Source organism: Ranitomeya imitator, chromosome 2 (assembly GCF_032444005.1).
Source record: "Ranitomeya imitator isolate aRanImi1 chromosome 2, aRanImi1.pri, whole genome shotgun sequence".
NCBI lineage: Eukaryota > Metazoa > Chordata > Amphibia > Anura > Dendrobatidae > Ranitomeya > Ranitomeya imitator.
The window spans coordinates 429,365,555-429,383,397 of NC_091283.1; the positions used below are offsets into that span (position 1 = coordinate 429,365,555).

Below are 17,843 nucleotides of genomic sequence, written 5' to 3' on the forward strand. Positions count from 1 at the left end.
TTCATATATGATGATTCTTGCAGTGGCCCTTAACGCCCCCTAGGGAGGACATAAAAATACGCATCCAAGTTGATCGTTCCTGTGTTTGGGGAAGTCGGGGAAATAGAGCTGCCGGTTGTATGACTCTCGCCGACAGCCGAGTGCTACTCTACTTGGAGATTTCAGCTCGCAAGGACAAAGTGCTGAAATGAAAGTTTCTGCCCTTTATTTTAGCAATCAGTGGTGATCTCAGCACCCTAGGGCTTCTTTTAGAGAGATTTTAGAGCAGACACCTACAGGAAACTCTTCACATATTGCCCAACAAGTCCAAATTACTCAAATATGTTGACCAGATCTTGACCAGGGTCATTTACTTCAGCCTTGATGAAAAGATGGGCAGGAGTCAGATGCTCCTGATTCATGAAGAGGCGTACTCCCCTTAATGAATCGGGAGCATCAAAAAGTGGCGTACACTTCAGTGTGTGCCTCACCACCAATCCTACTTCCTTCACTGCATTAATTCAACAAGTGGCGGTCACCACGCCCTATCTCACCCCAGCTTCGCTCATTTTGTCAAAGCTGGTCAAAAATGGTATGACAGCTCCAAAAGTCACAAAATTTGCACCAACATTTTGCGAGTTTTCAAAGCTTTTTACTATGGAATACTGGCTTAAAAGCTTTGATGAATCGGACCTTTGGCGTTTCTGCTCCAAAAAGCTCAACAAAAAGACTCAGAGTGCACAGACCCTAAGGGTCTGTGCACACGTTGCAGATTTGACTGCGGATCCGCAGCAGTTTTCCATGCAGTGTACAGTACCATGTAAACGTATGGAAAACAAAATCCGCAGTGCACATGCTTCAGAAAATACCGCTCGGAAACGCTACGGTTTATTTTTCACAGCATGTCAATTCTTTGTGCGGATTTCGCAGCGTTTTCCACTGCGGTAAATCCGCATTTTACCTGCGGATGTTTCAGAATCTGCATGGAAAAATCCGCACACGAATCCGCAATGTGTGCACATACCCTTAATCTTCTGCGGATTAAATCTGTGGACATGATTTGCTATCAGTCTCAATCATATTTTTGTTCACAGACATGCAAGAAGACATTTTTAAAAGATCAGGGAACCTAATAAAAATATAATTAGAAAGCTTTTGGAACTTTTTATTCTACAATGCTTAAAAGGGTTGTGCAGACTTGCAGTACTTGGGAATCATCAAAGCATGCAGTATGTGCCCTGTCAGCATTCTCCGGAGCCGGGAGTGGCAAGCATGTGACCACAAGCATGCAATTTGGATTCATTCGGTCACTTGAGCAGCCTCGCTCGATACACTTGCACGTCTAGTTGGAATGTGGCCAAAATATGCAAATCTCATACTTGCGGTCACATGATCGCCTGCGTCCGGCGCTGTTGAATACTGACAGCGCGCTCAGTGTCTGAAGACTTGTACCGCAAGCCTGCACAACCTCTTTAAGCGATATTGACATAGGACCGGAGAATCATTGTAAGTACTCAAACTAGATGACAAAGAAGTGCGACTAGTTATACTCACCAGGTAAAACTTGTCCCGGAAGCTTGGGGTGTTGGGAGGCGTCGAATGATATAAGGACATTTTCCGGACACTTGATGAAAACTTGTTGGTCATTCCAGGTGTACACAAAATCTTGCTGTTATCGAACGGACTGCGAAGGAAGAGGCAGACCTCAAAAAAATATCACTGTATGTGTGGGGACTGATCTATACGACAAATTGCCACAAGCATAGAGGAATGTCACATTTGTTCCCAAATACTTAGGGTATGTGCACACGTTGCGGATTCTCTGCGGATCTGCAGCGTTTTTTGCAGTGCAGAAACGCTGCAGATCCGCACAAAAAACGCGACAAATCCGCAGGTGCGTTTTCTGCCAGGAGAGGTAGAATCCGCACCAGAAATTCTTAAGGCTAATCCGCAACGTGTGCACATAGCCTTAGACTCTTGTAAGGGCGTGTTCACATGCAGCATTTCAGATGCGTTATTCATGCAGAAAAAGACTTTTACAGTAACAGCAAAATGAATGAGATTTCTAAATATGTGTGAAAGCACACATAATTAATGTTGCAGGGTTCTGTCCATCGCCTGCTATCATAAAAGCTACGTGTGAACATACCCTTACTCCTGTTACAGCAGCATCACCAATAATTGACACACACTCCAATAATATTGTGAATCCCTTCCATAGTGGTTTTTTACCTAACCTTGGAATGAGGCCGGCGACACAATTATTACAATATTTCGGCAGCTCCAGCCACTCGATCACTAGAGCGAACAGCTGGAAGTCGTCACTTGCTGAACACGGTCAGACAAAATTAGAAACAGAACCTGCGCTTCATCACCCCGACTTTTCATTCATAACCTGCCCCTAATGTCATCCAAATAACTAAATAAATTAGTATGACGGACGCGGGACAAGTTCTCCTTTTTTTTTTTGCTCCACTCATGCTATAAATCAAAACATATCAGGCTTTTGGCTGCTTCTGATGTGGCATATGGCTCTTATGCAAATCTAGCACTACAATACTTCACTGTACAAAGAGGACATAATCAATCCAATTGTATAAAAACCTCATCATTGAATGTAAAACTTCTCTGCTTGGTTTGCAAATTAGAATATTTAGTCTATCTCCAGAAGAGGCCTATAAGTCTCTTTACACTGGCATGTCAGGTATGTCACTCTCCACAAGAAGAGAAGTTACTCCTTAGATCCCAGTAAGAGTACTCACTCTCATACCTCTCATACAGCCAAATCAAATCTCTTGCTTTGCACTGAGTAGTGTCAACACCCCAAAACGTGCCTGCAGATTGAGATTCTGGTTTGGCTTTTACCCCAAGTCATGTGACAAGGCTCGTTAAAGGGTTGATATTGACTTTTAGGATTGCTTACTTCCAATACGTGGCACTACAGTTCTAGTCCTCTTCCTTTCTGAAGAGGTAATTTGCATATTTAATTTCCCAGAGGAGCATTGCATGGCCTATAAGTCTCCTTACACTGGCATGTCACTCTTCACAAGAAAAGATGTCTCCAGAAGCTAAAACACATTTTTATAGGTAATACTGTGAGCTAAATAGCCTCAGTTACATTCAGTAATATATTGTAACAAACAACCAGGAAAGGAGATTTCTCTTGCAGCTATACTCTGCACACAGGTGATTGCCTATATTATATGTTGCTGTTTCAAACAAATAATCCTGATATTCTACGACCGGAATCTAATTATAAAAAGGTTTCAATTTTATACAACGTTCTGAATGAGATAGATTTAGCTGATAAATGACCCTATATGAAGCACTGGGAATCGGAATTAGGCTGGAGTCACACACAACGTATAAAAAAAGAAAAAAAAAAAAAAATCGGTCCGTTTTACACTGACGAGAATCGCAAAAATGTTCCCTTTACAGTGATCCGTATGTCATCTGTGTGCAGTGCGAGGATACGATTTTCTCGCATATAAGCATTCGTGTGACACCCGTATGGCATCTGTAAGACTCCAGGTAACCGATTGATACAGTGATGTTGCCTTCCTTTCGGGGAGGGCGATATCATGCTTGGAGGCAAGGGGGATATCCTTTACGAGGTAATGCACCCACATACAACACATTCCGAGTCCAGGCCAGAAGGGGGAGCTCTGAACCCGGATTCAGGGGAGCTTTGCTCAGATAGAGATATCCTGGTCTGGAGGAGTCAGACAGTTGGTCCAGGGAGACCAGAGAAGGTTGTTAGTGAGAGACTGAGGCGTGAAGAGCAGACAGCGGAGCCGTGCAGCCACAACTGAGCTGCAGCTCCAGGAAAGAAAGAGAACCCGAGGAGTTGAATGTGGTGGAGCTATTGAGGAAAGAAGCACAGTGGAAAAGGAAAGGGGCTCAGAGGGGAACTGAGACCGGGCACCCTCAGAGCCAGAGCGCAGGAACCGGGCATCAGGACAGGGAGGGCATAGAACTGCATGTGATTTGCCGACACCACAACTGAAGGTGAAGCAGCACCTGAAGAGCCCGAGTCCTGATAGAGACCCTATAAAATGGCTCTAGTTGCTCACCATACAGGTAACTGTCCCAGCACAGGAGAGAGAGGACTTTGCCAGCAAGCTTCAGGCAGCAGGGACCACGCACATCAGTTCAAGTAGGAAAGGCTTACGGACCTCACCTGGGAGAGGGATCTACCTTTGCCTCCAGGCCGGCCATGCCATACCATCACCTTTCCTGATACTATGGGCTGGGGACTGATAGTGCCAGTAAACCAGGTAAAGACTTTATAAACTCTGTGTCCTTATTTAACGGCAGATGCAGGTAAAGAAGCTGCGGAGACACCATCACGTGTTTCTCGACGCAAGCAGTGAATAGCCAGGCCTTTCCCCGGGAAGGAAGAACCACGGGAAGGGCAGCATCCTATGAAGGAAAGCCACCTATGCCAAGCATGGTATCCATCCACAGACAGCTGTTTCGGGGTGTTTGCCCCTCATCAGTGTGGAGTAGGAATCTGGCTATTAGGAGCAGTGCCTAGTAAAAAGGCTATAAAGGCACAGATGATTGGCCTCGGGGAGACCAAAACATCCAACACTGCGGAGACACCATCACGTGTTTCTCAACGCAGTGATTCCAGAACACTGCCCCCATCCCTTATGGGAAATATGCAGATGCAGGTAAAGAAGCTGCGGAGACACCATCACGTGTTTCTCGACGCAAGCAGTGAATAGCCAGGCCTTTCCCCGGGAAGGAAGAACCACGGGAAGGGCAGCATCCTATGAAGGAAAGCCACCTATGCCAAGCATGGTATCCATCCACAGACAGCTGTTTCGGGGTGTTTGCCCCTCATCAGTGTGGAGTAGGAATCTGGCTATTAGGAGCAGTGCCTAGTAAAAAGGCTATAAAGGCACAGATGATTGGCCTCGGGGAGACCAAAACATCCAACACTGCGGAGACACCATCACGTGTTTCTCAACGCAGTGATTCCAGAACACTGCCCCCATCCCTTATGGGAAATATGCAGATGCAGGTAAAGAAGCTGCGGAGACACCATCACGTGTTTCTCGACGCAAGCAGTGAATAGCCAGGCCTTTCCCCGGGAAGGAAGAACCACGGGAAGGGCAGCATCCTATGAAGGAAAGCCACCTATGCCAAGCATGGTATCCATCCACAGACAGCTGTTTCTGGGTGTTTGCCCCTCATCAGTGTGGAGTAGGAATCTGGCTATTAGGAGCAGTGCCTAGTAAAAAGGCTATAAAGGCACAGATGATTGGCCTCGGGGAGACCAAAACATCCAACACTGCGGAGACACCATCACGTGTTTCTCAACGCAGTGATTCCAGAACACTGCCCCCATCCCTTATGGGAAATATGCAGATGCAGGTAAAGAAGCTGCGGAGACACCATCACGTGTTTCTCGACGCAAGCAGTGAATAGCCAGGCCTTTCCCCGGGAAGGAAGAACCACGGGAAGGGCAGCATCCTATGAAGGAAAGCCACCTATGCCAAGCATGGTATCCATCCACAGACAGCTGTTTCGGGGTGTTTGCCCCTCATCAGTGTGGAGTAGGAATCTGGCTATTAGGAGCAGTGCCTAGTAAAAAGGCTATAAAGGCACAGATGATTGGCCTCGGGGAGACCATAACATCCAACACTGCGGAGACACCATCACGTGTTTCTCAACGCAGTGATTCCAGAACACTGCCCCCATCCCTTATGGGAAATATGCAGATGCAGGTAAAGAAGCTGCGGAGACACCATCACGTGTTTCTCGACGCAAGCAGTGAATAGCCAGGCCTTTCCCCGGGAAGGAAGAACCACGGGAAGGGCAGCATCCTATGAAGGAAAGCCACCTATGCCAAGCATGGTATCCATCCACAGACAGCTGTTTCGGGGTGTTTGCCCCTCATCAGTGTGGAGTAGGAATCTGGCTATTAGGAGCAGTGCCTAGTAAAAAGGCTATAAAGGCACAGATGATTGGCCTCGGGGAGACCAAAACATCCAACACTGCGGAGACACCATCACGTGTTTCTCAACGCAGTGATTCCAGAACACTGCCCCCATCCCTTATGGGAAATATGCAGATGCAGGTAAAGAAGCTGCGGAGACACCATCACGTGTTTCTCGACGCAAGCAGTGAATAGCCAGGCCTTTCCCCGGGAAGGAAGAACCACGGGAAGGGCAGCATCCTATGAAGGAAAGCCACCTATGCCAAGCATGGTATCCATCCACAGACAGCTGTTTCGGGGTGTTTGCCCCTCATCAGTGTGGAGTAGGAATCTGGCTATTAGGAGCAGTGCCTAGTAAAAAGGCTATAAAGGCACAGATGATTGGCCTCGGGGAGACCAAAACATCCAACACTGCGGAGACACCATCACGTGTTTCTCAACGCAGTGATTCCAGAACACTGCCCCCATCCCTTATGGGAAATATGCAGATGCAGGTAAAGAAGCTGCGGAGACACCATCACGTGTTTCTCGACGCAAGCAGTGAATAGCCAGGCCTTTCCCCGGGAAGGAAGAACCACGGGAAGGGCAGCATCCTATGAAGGAAAGCCACCTATGCCAAGCATGGTATCCATCCACAGACAGCTGTTTCGGGGTGTTTGCCCCTCATCAGTGTGGAGTAGGAATCTGGCTATTAGGAGCAGTGCCTAGTAAAAAGGCTATAAAGGCACAGATGATTGGCCTCGGGGAGACCAAAACATCCAACACTGCGGAGACACCATCACGTGTTTCTCAACGCAGTGATTCCAGAACACTGCCCCCATCCCTTATGGGAAATATGCAGATGCAGGTAAAGAAGCTGCGGAGACACCATCACGTGTTTCTCGACGCAAGCATTCCTACTCCACACTGATGAGGGGCAAACACCCCGAAACAGCTGTCTGTGGATGGATACCATGCTTGGCATAGGTGGCTTTCCTTCATAGGATGCTGCCCTTCCCGTGGTTCTTCCTTCCCGGGGAAAGGCCTGGCTATTCACTGCTTGCGTCGAGAAACACGTGATGGTGTCTCCGCAGCTTCTTTACCTGCATCTGCATATTTCCCATAAGGGATGGGGGCAGTGTTCTGGAATCACTGCGTTGAGAAACACGTGATGGTGTCTCCGCAGTGTTGGATGTTTTGGTCTCCCCGAGGCCAATCATCTGTGCCTTTATAGCCTTTTTACTAGGCACTGCTCCTAATAGCCAGATTCCTACTCCACACTGATGAGGGGCAAACACCCCGAAACAGCTGTCTGTGGATGGATACCATGCTTGGCATAGGTGGCTTTCCTTCATAGGATGCTGCCCTTCCCGTGGTTCTTCCTTCCCGGGGAAAGGCCTGGCTATTCACTGCTTGCGTCGAGAAACACGTGATGGTGTCTCCGCAGCTTCTTTACCTGCATCTGCATATTTCCCATAAGGGATGGGGGCAGTGTTCTGGAATCACTGCGTTGAGAAACACGTGATGGTGTCTCCGCAGTGTTGGATGTTTTGGTCTCCCCGAGGCCAATCATCTGTGCCTTTATAGCCTTTTTACTAGGCACTGCTCCTAATAGCCAGATTCCTACTCCACACTGATGAGGGGCAAACACCCCGAAACAGCTGTCTGTGGATGGATACCATGCTTGGCATAGGTGGCTTTCCTTCATAGGATGCTGCCCTTCCCGTGGTTCTTCCTTCCCGGGGAAAGGCCTGGCTATTCACTGCTTGCGTCGAGAAACACGTGATGGTGTCTCCGCAGCTTCTTTACCTGCATCTGCATATTTCCCATAAGGGATGGGGGCAGTGTTCTGGAATCACTGCGTTGAGAAACACGTGATGGTGTCTCCGCAGTGTTGGATGTTTTGGTCTCCCCGAGGCCAATCATCTGTGCCTTTATAGCCTTTTTACTAGGCACTGCTCCTAATAGCCAGATTCCTACTCCACACTGATGAGGGGCAAACACCCCGAAACAGCTGTCTGTGGATGGATACCATGCTTGGCATAGGTGGCTTTCCTTCATAGGATGCTGCCCTTCCCGTGGTTCTTCCTTCCCGGGGAAAGGCCTGGCTATTCACTGCTTGCGTCGAGAAACACGTGATGGTGTCTCCGCAGCTTCTTTACCTGCATCTGCATATTTCCCATAAGGGATGGGGGCAGTGTTCTGGAATCACTGCGTTGAGAAACACGTGATGGTGTCTCCGCAGTGTTGGATGTTTTGGTCTCCCCGAGGCCAATCATCTGTGCCTTTATAGCCTTTTTACTAGGCACTGCTCCTAATAGCCAGATTCCTACTCCACACTGATGAGGGGCAAACACCCCGAAACAGCTGTCTGTGGATGGATACCATGCTTGGCATAGGTGGCTTTCCTTCATAGGATGCTGCCCTTCCCGTGGTTCTTCCTTCCCGGGGAAAGGCCTGGCTATTCACTGCTTGCGTCGAGAAACACGTGATGGTGTCTCCGCAGCTTCTTTACCTGCATCTGCATATTTCCCATAAGGGATGGGGGCAGTGTTCTGGAATCACTGCGTTGAGAAACACGTGATGGTGTCTCCGCAGTGTTGGATGTTATGGTCTCCCCGAGGCCAATCATCTGTGCCTTTATAGCCTTTTTACTAGGCACTGCTCCTAATAGCCAGATTCCTACTCCACACTGATGAGGGGCAAACACCCCGAAACAGCTGTCTGTGGATGGATACCATGCTTGGCATAGGTGGCTTTCCTTCATAGGATGCTGCCCTTCCCGTGGTTCTTCCTTCCCGGGGAAAGGCCTGGCTATTCACTGCTTGCGTCGAGAAACACGTGATGGTGTCTCCGCAGCTTCTTTACCTGCATCTGCATATTTCCCATAAGGGATGGGGGCAGTGTTCTGGAATCACTGCGTTGAGAAACACGTGATGGTGTCTCCGCAGTGTTGGATGTTTTGGTCTCCCCGAGGCCAATCATCTGTGCCTTTATAGCCTTTTTACTAGGCACTGCTCCTAATAGCCAGATTCCTACTCCACACTGATGAGGGGCAAACACCCCGAAACAGCTGTCTGTGGATGGATACCATGCTTGGCATAGGTGGCTTTCCTTCATAGGATGCTGCCCTTCCCGTGGTTCTTCCTTCCCGGGGAAAGGCCTGGCTATTCACTGCTTGCGTCGAGAAACACGTGATGGTGTCTCCGCAGCTTCTTTACCTGCATCTGCATATTTCCCATAAGGGATGGGGGCAGTGTTCTGGAATCACTGCGTTGAGAAACACGTGATGGTGTCTCCGCAGTGTTGGATGTTTTGGTCTCCCCGAGGCCAATCATCTGTGCCTTTATAGCCTTTTTACTAGGCACTGCTCCTAATAGCCAGATTCCTACTCCACACTGATGAGGGGCAAACACCCCGAAACAGCTGTCTGTGGATGGATACCATGCTTGGCATAGGTGGCTTTCCTTCATAGGATGCTGCCCTTCCCGTGGTTCTTCCTTCCCGGGGAAAGGCCTGGCTATTCACTGCTTGCGTCGAGAAACACGTGATGGTGTCTCCGCAGCTTCTTTACCTGCATCTGCATATTTCCCATAAGGGATGGGGGCAGTGTTCTGGAATCACTGCGTTGAGAAACACGTGATGGTGTCTCCGCAGTGTTGGATGTTATGGTCTCCCCGAGGCCAATCATCTGTGCCTTTATAGCCTTTTTACTAGGCACTGCTCCTAATAGCCAGATTCCTACTCCACACTGATGAGGGGCAAACACCCCGAAACAGCTGTCTGTGGATGGATACCATGCTTGGCATAGGTGGCTTTCCTTCATAGGATGCTGCCCTTCCCGTGGTTCTTCCTTCCCGGGGAAAGGCCTGGCTATTCACTGCTTGCGTCGAGAAACACGTGATGGTGTCTCCGCAGCTTCTTTACCTGCATCTGCATATTTCCCATAAGGGATGGGGGCAGTGTTCTGGAATCACTGCGTTGAGAAACACGTGATGGTGTCTCCGCAGTGTTGGATGTTTTGGTCTCCCCGAGGCCAATCATCTGTGCCTTTATAGCCTTTTTACTAGGCACTGCTCCTAATAGCCAGATTCCTACTCCACACTGATGAGGGGCAAACACCCCGAAACAGCTGTCTGTGGATGGATACCATGCTTGGCATAGGTGGCTTTCCTTCATAGGATGCTGCCCTTCCCGTGGTTCTTCCTTCCCGGGGAAAGGCCTGGCTATTCACTGCTTGCGTCGAGAAACACGTGATGGTGTCTCCGCAGCTTCTTTACCTGCATCTGCATATTTCCCATAAGGGATGGGGGCAGTGTTCTGGAATCACTGCGTTGAGATACACGTGATGGTGTCTCCGCAGTGTTGGATGTTTTGGTCTCCCCGAGGCCAATCATCTGTGCCTTTATAGCCTTTTTACTAGGCACTGCTCCTAATAGCCAGATTCCTACTCCACACTGATGAGGGGCAAACACCCCGAAACAGCTGTCTGTGGATGGATACCATGCTTGGCATAGGTGGCTTTCCTTCATAGGATGCTGCCCTTCCCGTGGTTCTTCCTTCCCGGGGAAAGGCCTGGCTATTCACTGCTTGCGTCGAGAAACACGTGATGGTGTCTCCGCAGCTTCTTTACCTGCATCTGCATATTTCCCATAAGGGATGGGGGCAGTGTTCTGGAATCACTGCGTTGAGAAACACGTGATGGTGTCTCCGCAGTGTTGGATGTTTTGGTCTCCCCGAGGCCAATCATCTGTGCCTTTATAGCCTTTTTACTAGGCACTGCTCCTAATAGCCAGATTCCTACTCCACACTGATGAGGGGCAAACACCCCGAAACAGCTGTCTGTGGATGGATACCATGCTTGGCATAGGTGGCTTTCCTTCATAGGATGCTGCCCTTCCCGTGGTTCTTCCTTCCCGGGGAAAGGCCTGGCTATTCACTGCTTGCGTCGAGAAACACGTGATGGTGTCTCCGCAGCTTCTTTACCTGCATCTGCATATTTCCCATAAGGGATGGGGGCAGTGTTCTGGAATCACTGCGTTGAGATACACGTGATGGTGTCTCCGCAGTGTTGGATGTTTTGGTCTCCCCGAGGCCAATCATCTGTGCCTTTATAGCCTTTTTACTAGGCACTGCTCCTAATAGCCAGATTCCTACTCCACACTGATGAGGGGCAAACACCCCGAAACAGCTGTCTGTGGATGGATACCATGCTTGGCATAGGTGGCTTTCCTTCATAGGATGCTGCCCTTCCCGTGGTTCTTCCTTCCCGGGGAAAGGCCTGGCTATTCACTGCTTGCGTCGAGAAACACGTGATGGTGTCTCCGCAGCTTCTTTACCTGCATCTGCATATTTCCCATAAGGGATGGGGGCAGTGTTCTGGAATCACTGCGTTGAGAAACACGTGATGGTGTCTCCGCAGTGTTGGATGTTTTGGTCTCCCCGAGGCCAATCATCTGTGCCTTTATAGCCTTTTTACTAGGCACTGCTCCTAATAGCCAGATTCCTACTCCACACTGATGAGGGGCAAACACCCCGAAACAGCTGTCTGTGGATGGATACCATGCTTGGCATAGGTGGCTTTCCTTCATAGGATGCTGCCCTTCCCGTGGTTCTTCCTTCCCGGGGAAAGGCCTGGCTATTCACTGCTTGCGTCGAGAAACACGTGATGGTGTCTCCGCAGCTTCTTTACCTGCATCTGCATATTTCCCATAAGGGATGGGGGCAGTGTTCTGGAATCACTGCGTTGAGAAACACGTGATGGTGTCTCCGCAGTGTTGGATGTTTTGGTCTCCCCGAGGCCAATCATCTGTGCCTTTATAGCCTTATTTAACGGCATACATCATTATTGCCATACACCTTGGGAGCCCTGGGGACCCCGCTTCACCTGTGGGAAGCGTCACCTTGAAAGTTCTTGGAAAACTCATTCAATTAATTTTTTAGGCATGTGGACACAATGTCTAAATTAGGCGGATTCTGCAAAATAACGTTCAAAAGAATGAACATAAACATTTCTATTTAAAAATGACTCATGATGCATATATTCAGGCTTTTAAACCACTTCAAGTTTCTAAAAACGATAAGCGTTTAAAAGAACTGACCGATTCATTCTTCTGGCATTTTCTGTTTTTAAGTCGCTCTGTACTTTACAATACAGGACAATGGGAAAGCTCAAATGACGCCCAGAAGATGATTATATTTTTTGGGGTGTTTTGGCATTGTTTATTCGTAAATAAAAATTCTAGCTTTTTTGCAGTGAAAAAAAAAGACTGTGACACAACAATAAAAAAGACGTTACAAAATTCATGAGAAAACCCTCCAGAAAAACATTAAAATCGTCAGAAAACTGCACAGGAGGTGACCGAAAGGTACCACAAAAGATGCTTCAGGAAAAAAAATCCATTTTCCAGAAGCATCCTCAGCTTGAAAAACTCGTTGGGTTGAGTTTAAAAGATATCGTTTGTGTGTGCATAGCCCTATGGGTAACCCATTTTGATATTTATATGAAGTGTTTTGTATTTTTCAGCTACCTTTTTTTTCTGAAAATGTTTTGAAAAAGCCTGATGGAAAAAAAAAAGAAAGTGCATGTCACTTCTTTGAAAAGGATCCTGAAGGAAACCTCTCCAGAGAAGGCTGCAAAACACTTCAGGGAAAAAAAAAAACTCTTCCAAAAGTCTTCAAAACTGCTTCAGAAAAAGAAAAACTCCTTCAAAAATTAAAAAAAATCTGAGAGTTTCCTAAATCCATTACAGCTTGAAACTTTTATTTTAACTACTTAAAAAACTCCATGTGCACATACCCCCAATAAAAAAAAAAAGAAAGCGAGAGCCACTGCGTGTATTCTCCATGCTGAGAGGTGTATTTTTGCATCCTCCGATGTAGTGGTGGGGGGCACAAGTCAAATTGCTGAGCTCCGCAACAAAGTTTTGCTCTTGGTGGCTGCACGCTGTCACCGTCCGGGGTCCGTATTCTCCCGCTACTATCATAACATACCCCAAACATTAGATGACAAATGAGAAAAACCTGCGAGAAATGCTTGTGGCAGATGAAGCTTTCTGTAGGGATTATCTCAGCACGGAAATATGTGTTCTTGGTACAGACTATCGCATCATTCCATCAAAGTGCTCGAGCCAGGCAGGAAAACAAGGACTCCCTGCGGACACTCTCAGCTCTGCTGCATTCTGCGGCGGACCGCGACAAGCGTGCCACACGCAGAGCGCATCCGTTTTTACTGTAACAATGGTACATCTTCATTACTCTCCCTCTAATTTAATATACAGAGTCCAGAATATGCACGTTCACCCTTCACAAATTAACATTTCCAAAGGGTCAAGTGGAAAAATCTCCACTGAATGCACCTGTTCTCAGCAGAAATCTGAAAAAAATTTCCATTTTTATGTAAACCGAAGTCTAACCTTGTGTATATTCTGCAATATGGAAGGGTTATGGTTAATCCTAGTTCACACTTGTACATTAAATCCATTATATGTCTGTCTGCTTTATGCCCGGGGCTAAAAAAGGAAGTTGCCATTTCATGCGCAGATTTCTAAAAGTGAAATCCACAGCTATTCTGCATCATAATTCTGCACCAATTTTCGGCACTTATTCATATATTTTTTGTGCATTTCTCTTATTGTGGAAACAAAAATAAAAAAAAAATGCAACAAAACAATTCCAGGGCAGCCGCTTACCCTGCAGATTTAGCGTCCTAAAGGTATGTGTCCACGTTCAGCTTTATGCAGGTAAAATCCTGACCAAATCTCCACCTGAGGTCACTGACAGGTCACTTGCGCTGTCCTTGCGTTGTTTCTGCGATGTAAGGACATGCTGCGCTCTTAAAAGACGCGCCGCATGTCCGTTTTCGTAGGTCTGCCGCATGCGTCTTTTAATGCATAGTGGAGACGGGATTTCATGAAATCCCCTCCACTATGTTGTAACATCTGGACGCTGCGTTTTTGACGCTGCGGCTCAACGCAGCGTCAAAAACACAGCGTTTCCTGAACCTGGAAACCTATCCTACGGGAAATAATTGGTTAAAATCCACATCAGAAAAGTTTGTTTCAGCAAGAGAATTTCGCATGCAGATTTATAAAAAACAAAAGCCAATTTTCATGCAGACACCAAACCAGATAAAGACAAGGCATGTGGGTGACTTTAAGTTAAAGCTCCTCCACTTTGCATATTTGGTGTGGATTCTCCGTGCACATTTTCCTAATATAGAATCTGTGTCATTAAAGTGTGAACTTGACCATCGATATTACAGAAGGAAATAGAGCAGTGGTCAACCATGAGCAGCACGACTCCATTCACACAGGAGACTTTGCCTCCCATTTTCGAGGTCCAACCAGTTGGACTACTATCGATCATACATGTGCCACCTATTCTGCAGATCAGCAATTTTATTCCTGTGAAAAAAATATTGCAAGTACTCATTTGGAGGACAGATGATGGCAGTGATGGGTCAGCTCCTGCCTCCTCCTTTGGGTGTTGTGCTTCTCAGAACAATCTCATGCAGCAGATTACCCCAGAGTTAGTGAGAGACAGAAGCTGAGCAGACCCATCTCTGCCATCATCTGTACTCCAAATGAGTACGTTCTGATGTCAATGCAGCTAAAGGCAGGAAAATAGATTAGGGAATAACAGAGGTTAGAAGTCAATTAAATGCATTTTTTTTTACAGAAATGAAGACAAATCCTCTAATAAAGTGATTTGCAAAGTTTCATAACTTTCCATGCTGGACAGTTACTCTTTAAGTGCTAAATCTGTAATGGAGCTACATATTAACCCTATTATTTTTCAGTGGATGCTACATAACATTGCATCAATACATATTCACACAGTGTGCTGCCGATGACCAAAAAGGAGGAGGTCTCAGTGTTATTCTTGGCGTTCACAATATATTAAGTTGCTCTAATAAACCAAGGTCTCCCAGCAGTTGGGAATAAAATAGATCTTGCCATGTCAGGTTCCAAGGGGATCTGACTTCAAAGGTGCAGGAGAACGCACCATCGCTCACTGTATTAATATTCTGGGCTTGTTAGAATTACAATGAGCCGCTATGAATATGTGATGAGGAAATCGGATCCAGGACAACGGTCAACGCCACCACCCCTGAGCACAGAGTCCCAGGTCCTCACTAATCTGCACATGCCATCAGAGAAGCATCTGGACCTATTCCAAGAAGCCGCTAGTGATGATCTGATGAGCGCACATGAAAGGATTAACCAATAAGGCACCGTAATGTAGGACTGAAGCAGATCTCAGTCTCTGATGTGAGACCTCACTCGCTGACAGAAAGCAGAGGGAAAATAGAAAATTTTAGGCTTTATATCCAATAGCAAAGCAAAACTCAGGCGCATACACCTTGAAATCACAAAATGTGCTTGCATCAAAACAAGAACCCCAGACTGAAATCCTGAAAGTTGATAGTTCAATTCAATATCTACATAAAACCTGTTTTAAAGGGGACTTTCACTGGAATTTTACATTTAAACTGAGTACCCCCTCCAATTTCTACTGCTCCACTGAATCTGGAACAGTTTTTCTTTTTCTTCTTTGTTCCTCCGTTCCCAAGTTATGCCCTCTGTTAATATTGGTGCAAATTTGTCCCTTCAATCAACTAGGCGTATACCACAGAATTTATCTGTGGGCGTGGCCATGTTTTGATTGGCCAGTGTCAGAAGAGGAAGGCAAACACCCACACAGGAGTTCTGTTGAATACGCCTAGTTAATTGAATTAAATTTTACACCTTCATTATCGACGGGCATAACTTTGGAAGGGAGGAGAACAGAAAAAAAAAATCCAGTGAAGGTGCCCTTTAAATACTTTTCCTATTGACTTAATTTAGAAATTTTCATTGCTGTTCATACAGTGAATTTTTGCAACTTTTTTTTCACTGAGGTTTTGAAAACCTTCCTGCAGAGAAAAAGAAAGTGACATGTCACTTCTTTGATGTGGATTTCTTGTGAATCCAAACCAAATGCACTGTCAAGCCAAAAGGCTAAAAAAAAACCATAAACGAGTGAAGTCTTGATGTGGATTTTTCTGGAAAATTATGATATAAAAAAAAGTCAATGTAAACATACCCTAAATATCAGTAAAAAATGCATTTTTTTGACACAATTCTGGAAAATCATGGCAACAAAAAGTAGTATGATTGCATCATGTGAACATACCTGTATAAAAAAGATTTATAATTCTGAAATGCAATATATCAGCGATGAACTCTCTAGGAATAGGGGATCCAAACACATTACAAAAAGTTATGTCTCCCCTGACAAAATCTAGTTTGAGGAACTCCAATCTTCCTTCAGCCAAAATGAGCTTTCATGTGTATGGGTTAGGGTTTCCCTGTCCCTTGATTGATCACAGCCATCTTTACACAAGTCAATGATAGGCGCAAACTAGCATTCGTAAGAATGCTTATTTCTAATTATTTTCCTGTGTAAAGGGACTCGCTTTACTTTTGCACCTTTGCGGGCCTTCCTTCTCCAGAATTGGAAATCAAAAGCCTCTCTTCCCCATATTGTTCCAAAATATGCAGCACGGATGTCCGGAGTGCCACAGATCACCCATGTCTGGTCTTGGTTTATAAACCCCCTTCCTCCTCTTATGTTTCATTCATTCAACCTTTTTTCAGACAAAATATTTGAAAGCCATGAAATCCAGTCCAGATCTGTGTTGATATCTGATCTATTGTTTGAAGTCACCGAGAGATACAGCCGCAGCGGCGGGAGCAAAACAGCCTAAGTAAAAACAGCAAAAAGACTGGATAAAGAAACAAAAAGCTGCACGTGAAAATCCACAAAAACAAGTAAGAAAAGAAGAAGAGGGAGGCAGAGGCTCATCTACACATTAAACTGCCCCAAAAAAGGAATTTGTGATTGTACCCAATGATACAAAATCATCTAGTGATCCAACTTCTTGGTCTATAGTTATTTTGACCTCAGGGACTGTAATCACAGTCATCCTTGGCTTTATAAATGGAATATCAGACTTGGGGCTTGTAACGGGGTCTGCCGTGCTGGAGTACTTCTTTCAGTACCACCCCGTGTTTCAGGAGGTCCTTTCCGCTTTGGCAGGAGTCGGAATGAAGGACGCTGGCTGGAATTCCTTGATTACATGGGCGCATATAAAAGATCACTGCGTCTCCACATATTTCCAATATGACAACACTTTACACACAGGACACAGAATATATATCACACAGATACAGAGGGCGGGCCAATTGAAAAGCGGCAGGCCAGACATACCTTACCATAGCCGCAGGTGGCCGGAGCCTGACAATATTTACTGTGGGAATTACAAAGGTGGGGAAGGTCAAAAAAGGGATAGTCATGATTAAGTGAGCTTAGTCTCCAGAAACGCGTTGAGATTCTTACCCATATGGTTCGTGCTGAAGTCTGTATCCTCTATGCTTAAAGTTTGTGAATAAAGAAAACTCTTTTTTACGGATTCAGTGAAGCTGGACATTCTCTTCTTTTTCAAAAAAGGGAATATTTTGTCCTCTCTGCCCAGGGGCGCAGCCTGTGGGCTGATGCATTAGGGACATGCATCTCACCTGGAACCTATTATACATATACATTTAACTGCACAACATATTCTTGGTGCGGTGGGGTTCCGTAACACGGCTCCCTTTTTCAGCGACATGATTGGCATACACAGTCTGATCCTTAACGGATCGGTTTGGGGATGACTGAAGTTTATGGGATGGGTACAAGTTCTGTTTGTCGACTTAGTCCATCGGCATTTCCGTTTTGTTTGCCGGGTCTGTAGTGGATGGTGAAGTCCAGAGGTTGTAGAGCTAAACTCCACCGCAGTAATCTGGCGTTGTCTCCGGAGACCCGATTAAGCCATATTAGGGGATTATTGTCCGTTAGGAGGGAAAACTGTCGTCCATACAAATATGGTTGCAACTTGTTGAGTGCCCATACTACC

The 17,843-nt window shown here is 46.3% G+C and overlaps 1 protein-coding gene across 4 annotated transcripts in view; it reads right to left on the reverse strand.

The window, feature by feature from the left end:
- RIPOR3 (RIPOR family member 3) overlaps window positions 1–17,843 on the reverse strand; it is a 230,003-nt gene that overhangs the window by 26,273 nt on the left and 185,887 nt on the right. For all 4 annotated transcript variants that reach the window (XM_069750879.1, XM_069750875.1, XM_069750876.1 and 1 more), the window contains one exon: window positions 1,534–1,663. In XM_069750879.1, coding sequence (XP_069606980.1) covers window positions 1,534–1,663 — 130 coding nt within the window. The remainder of the gene's footprint in view (window positions 1–1,533; window positions 1,664–17,843) is intronic.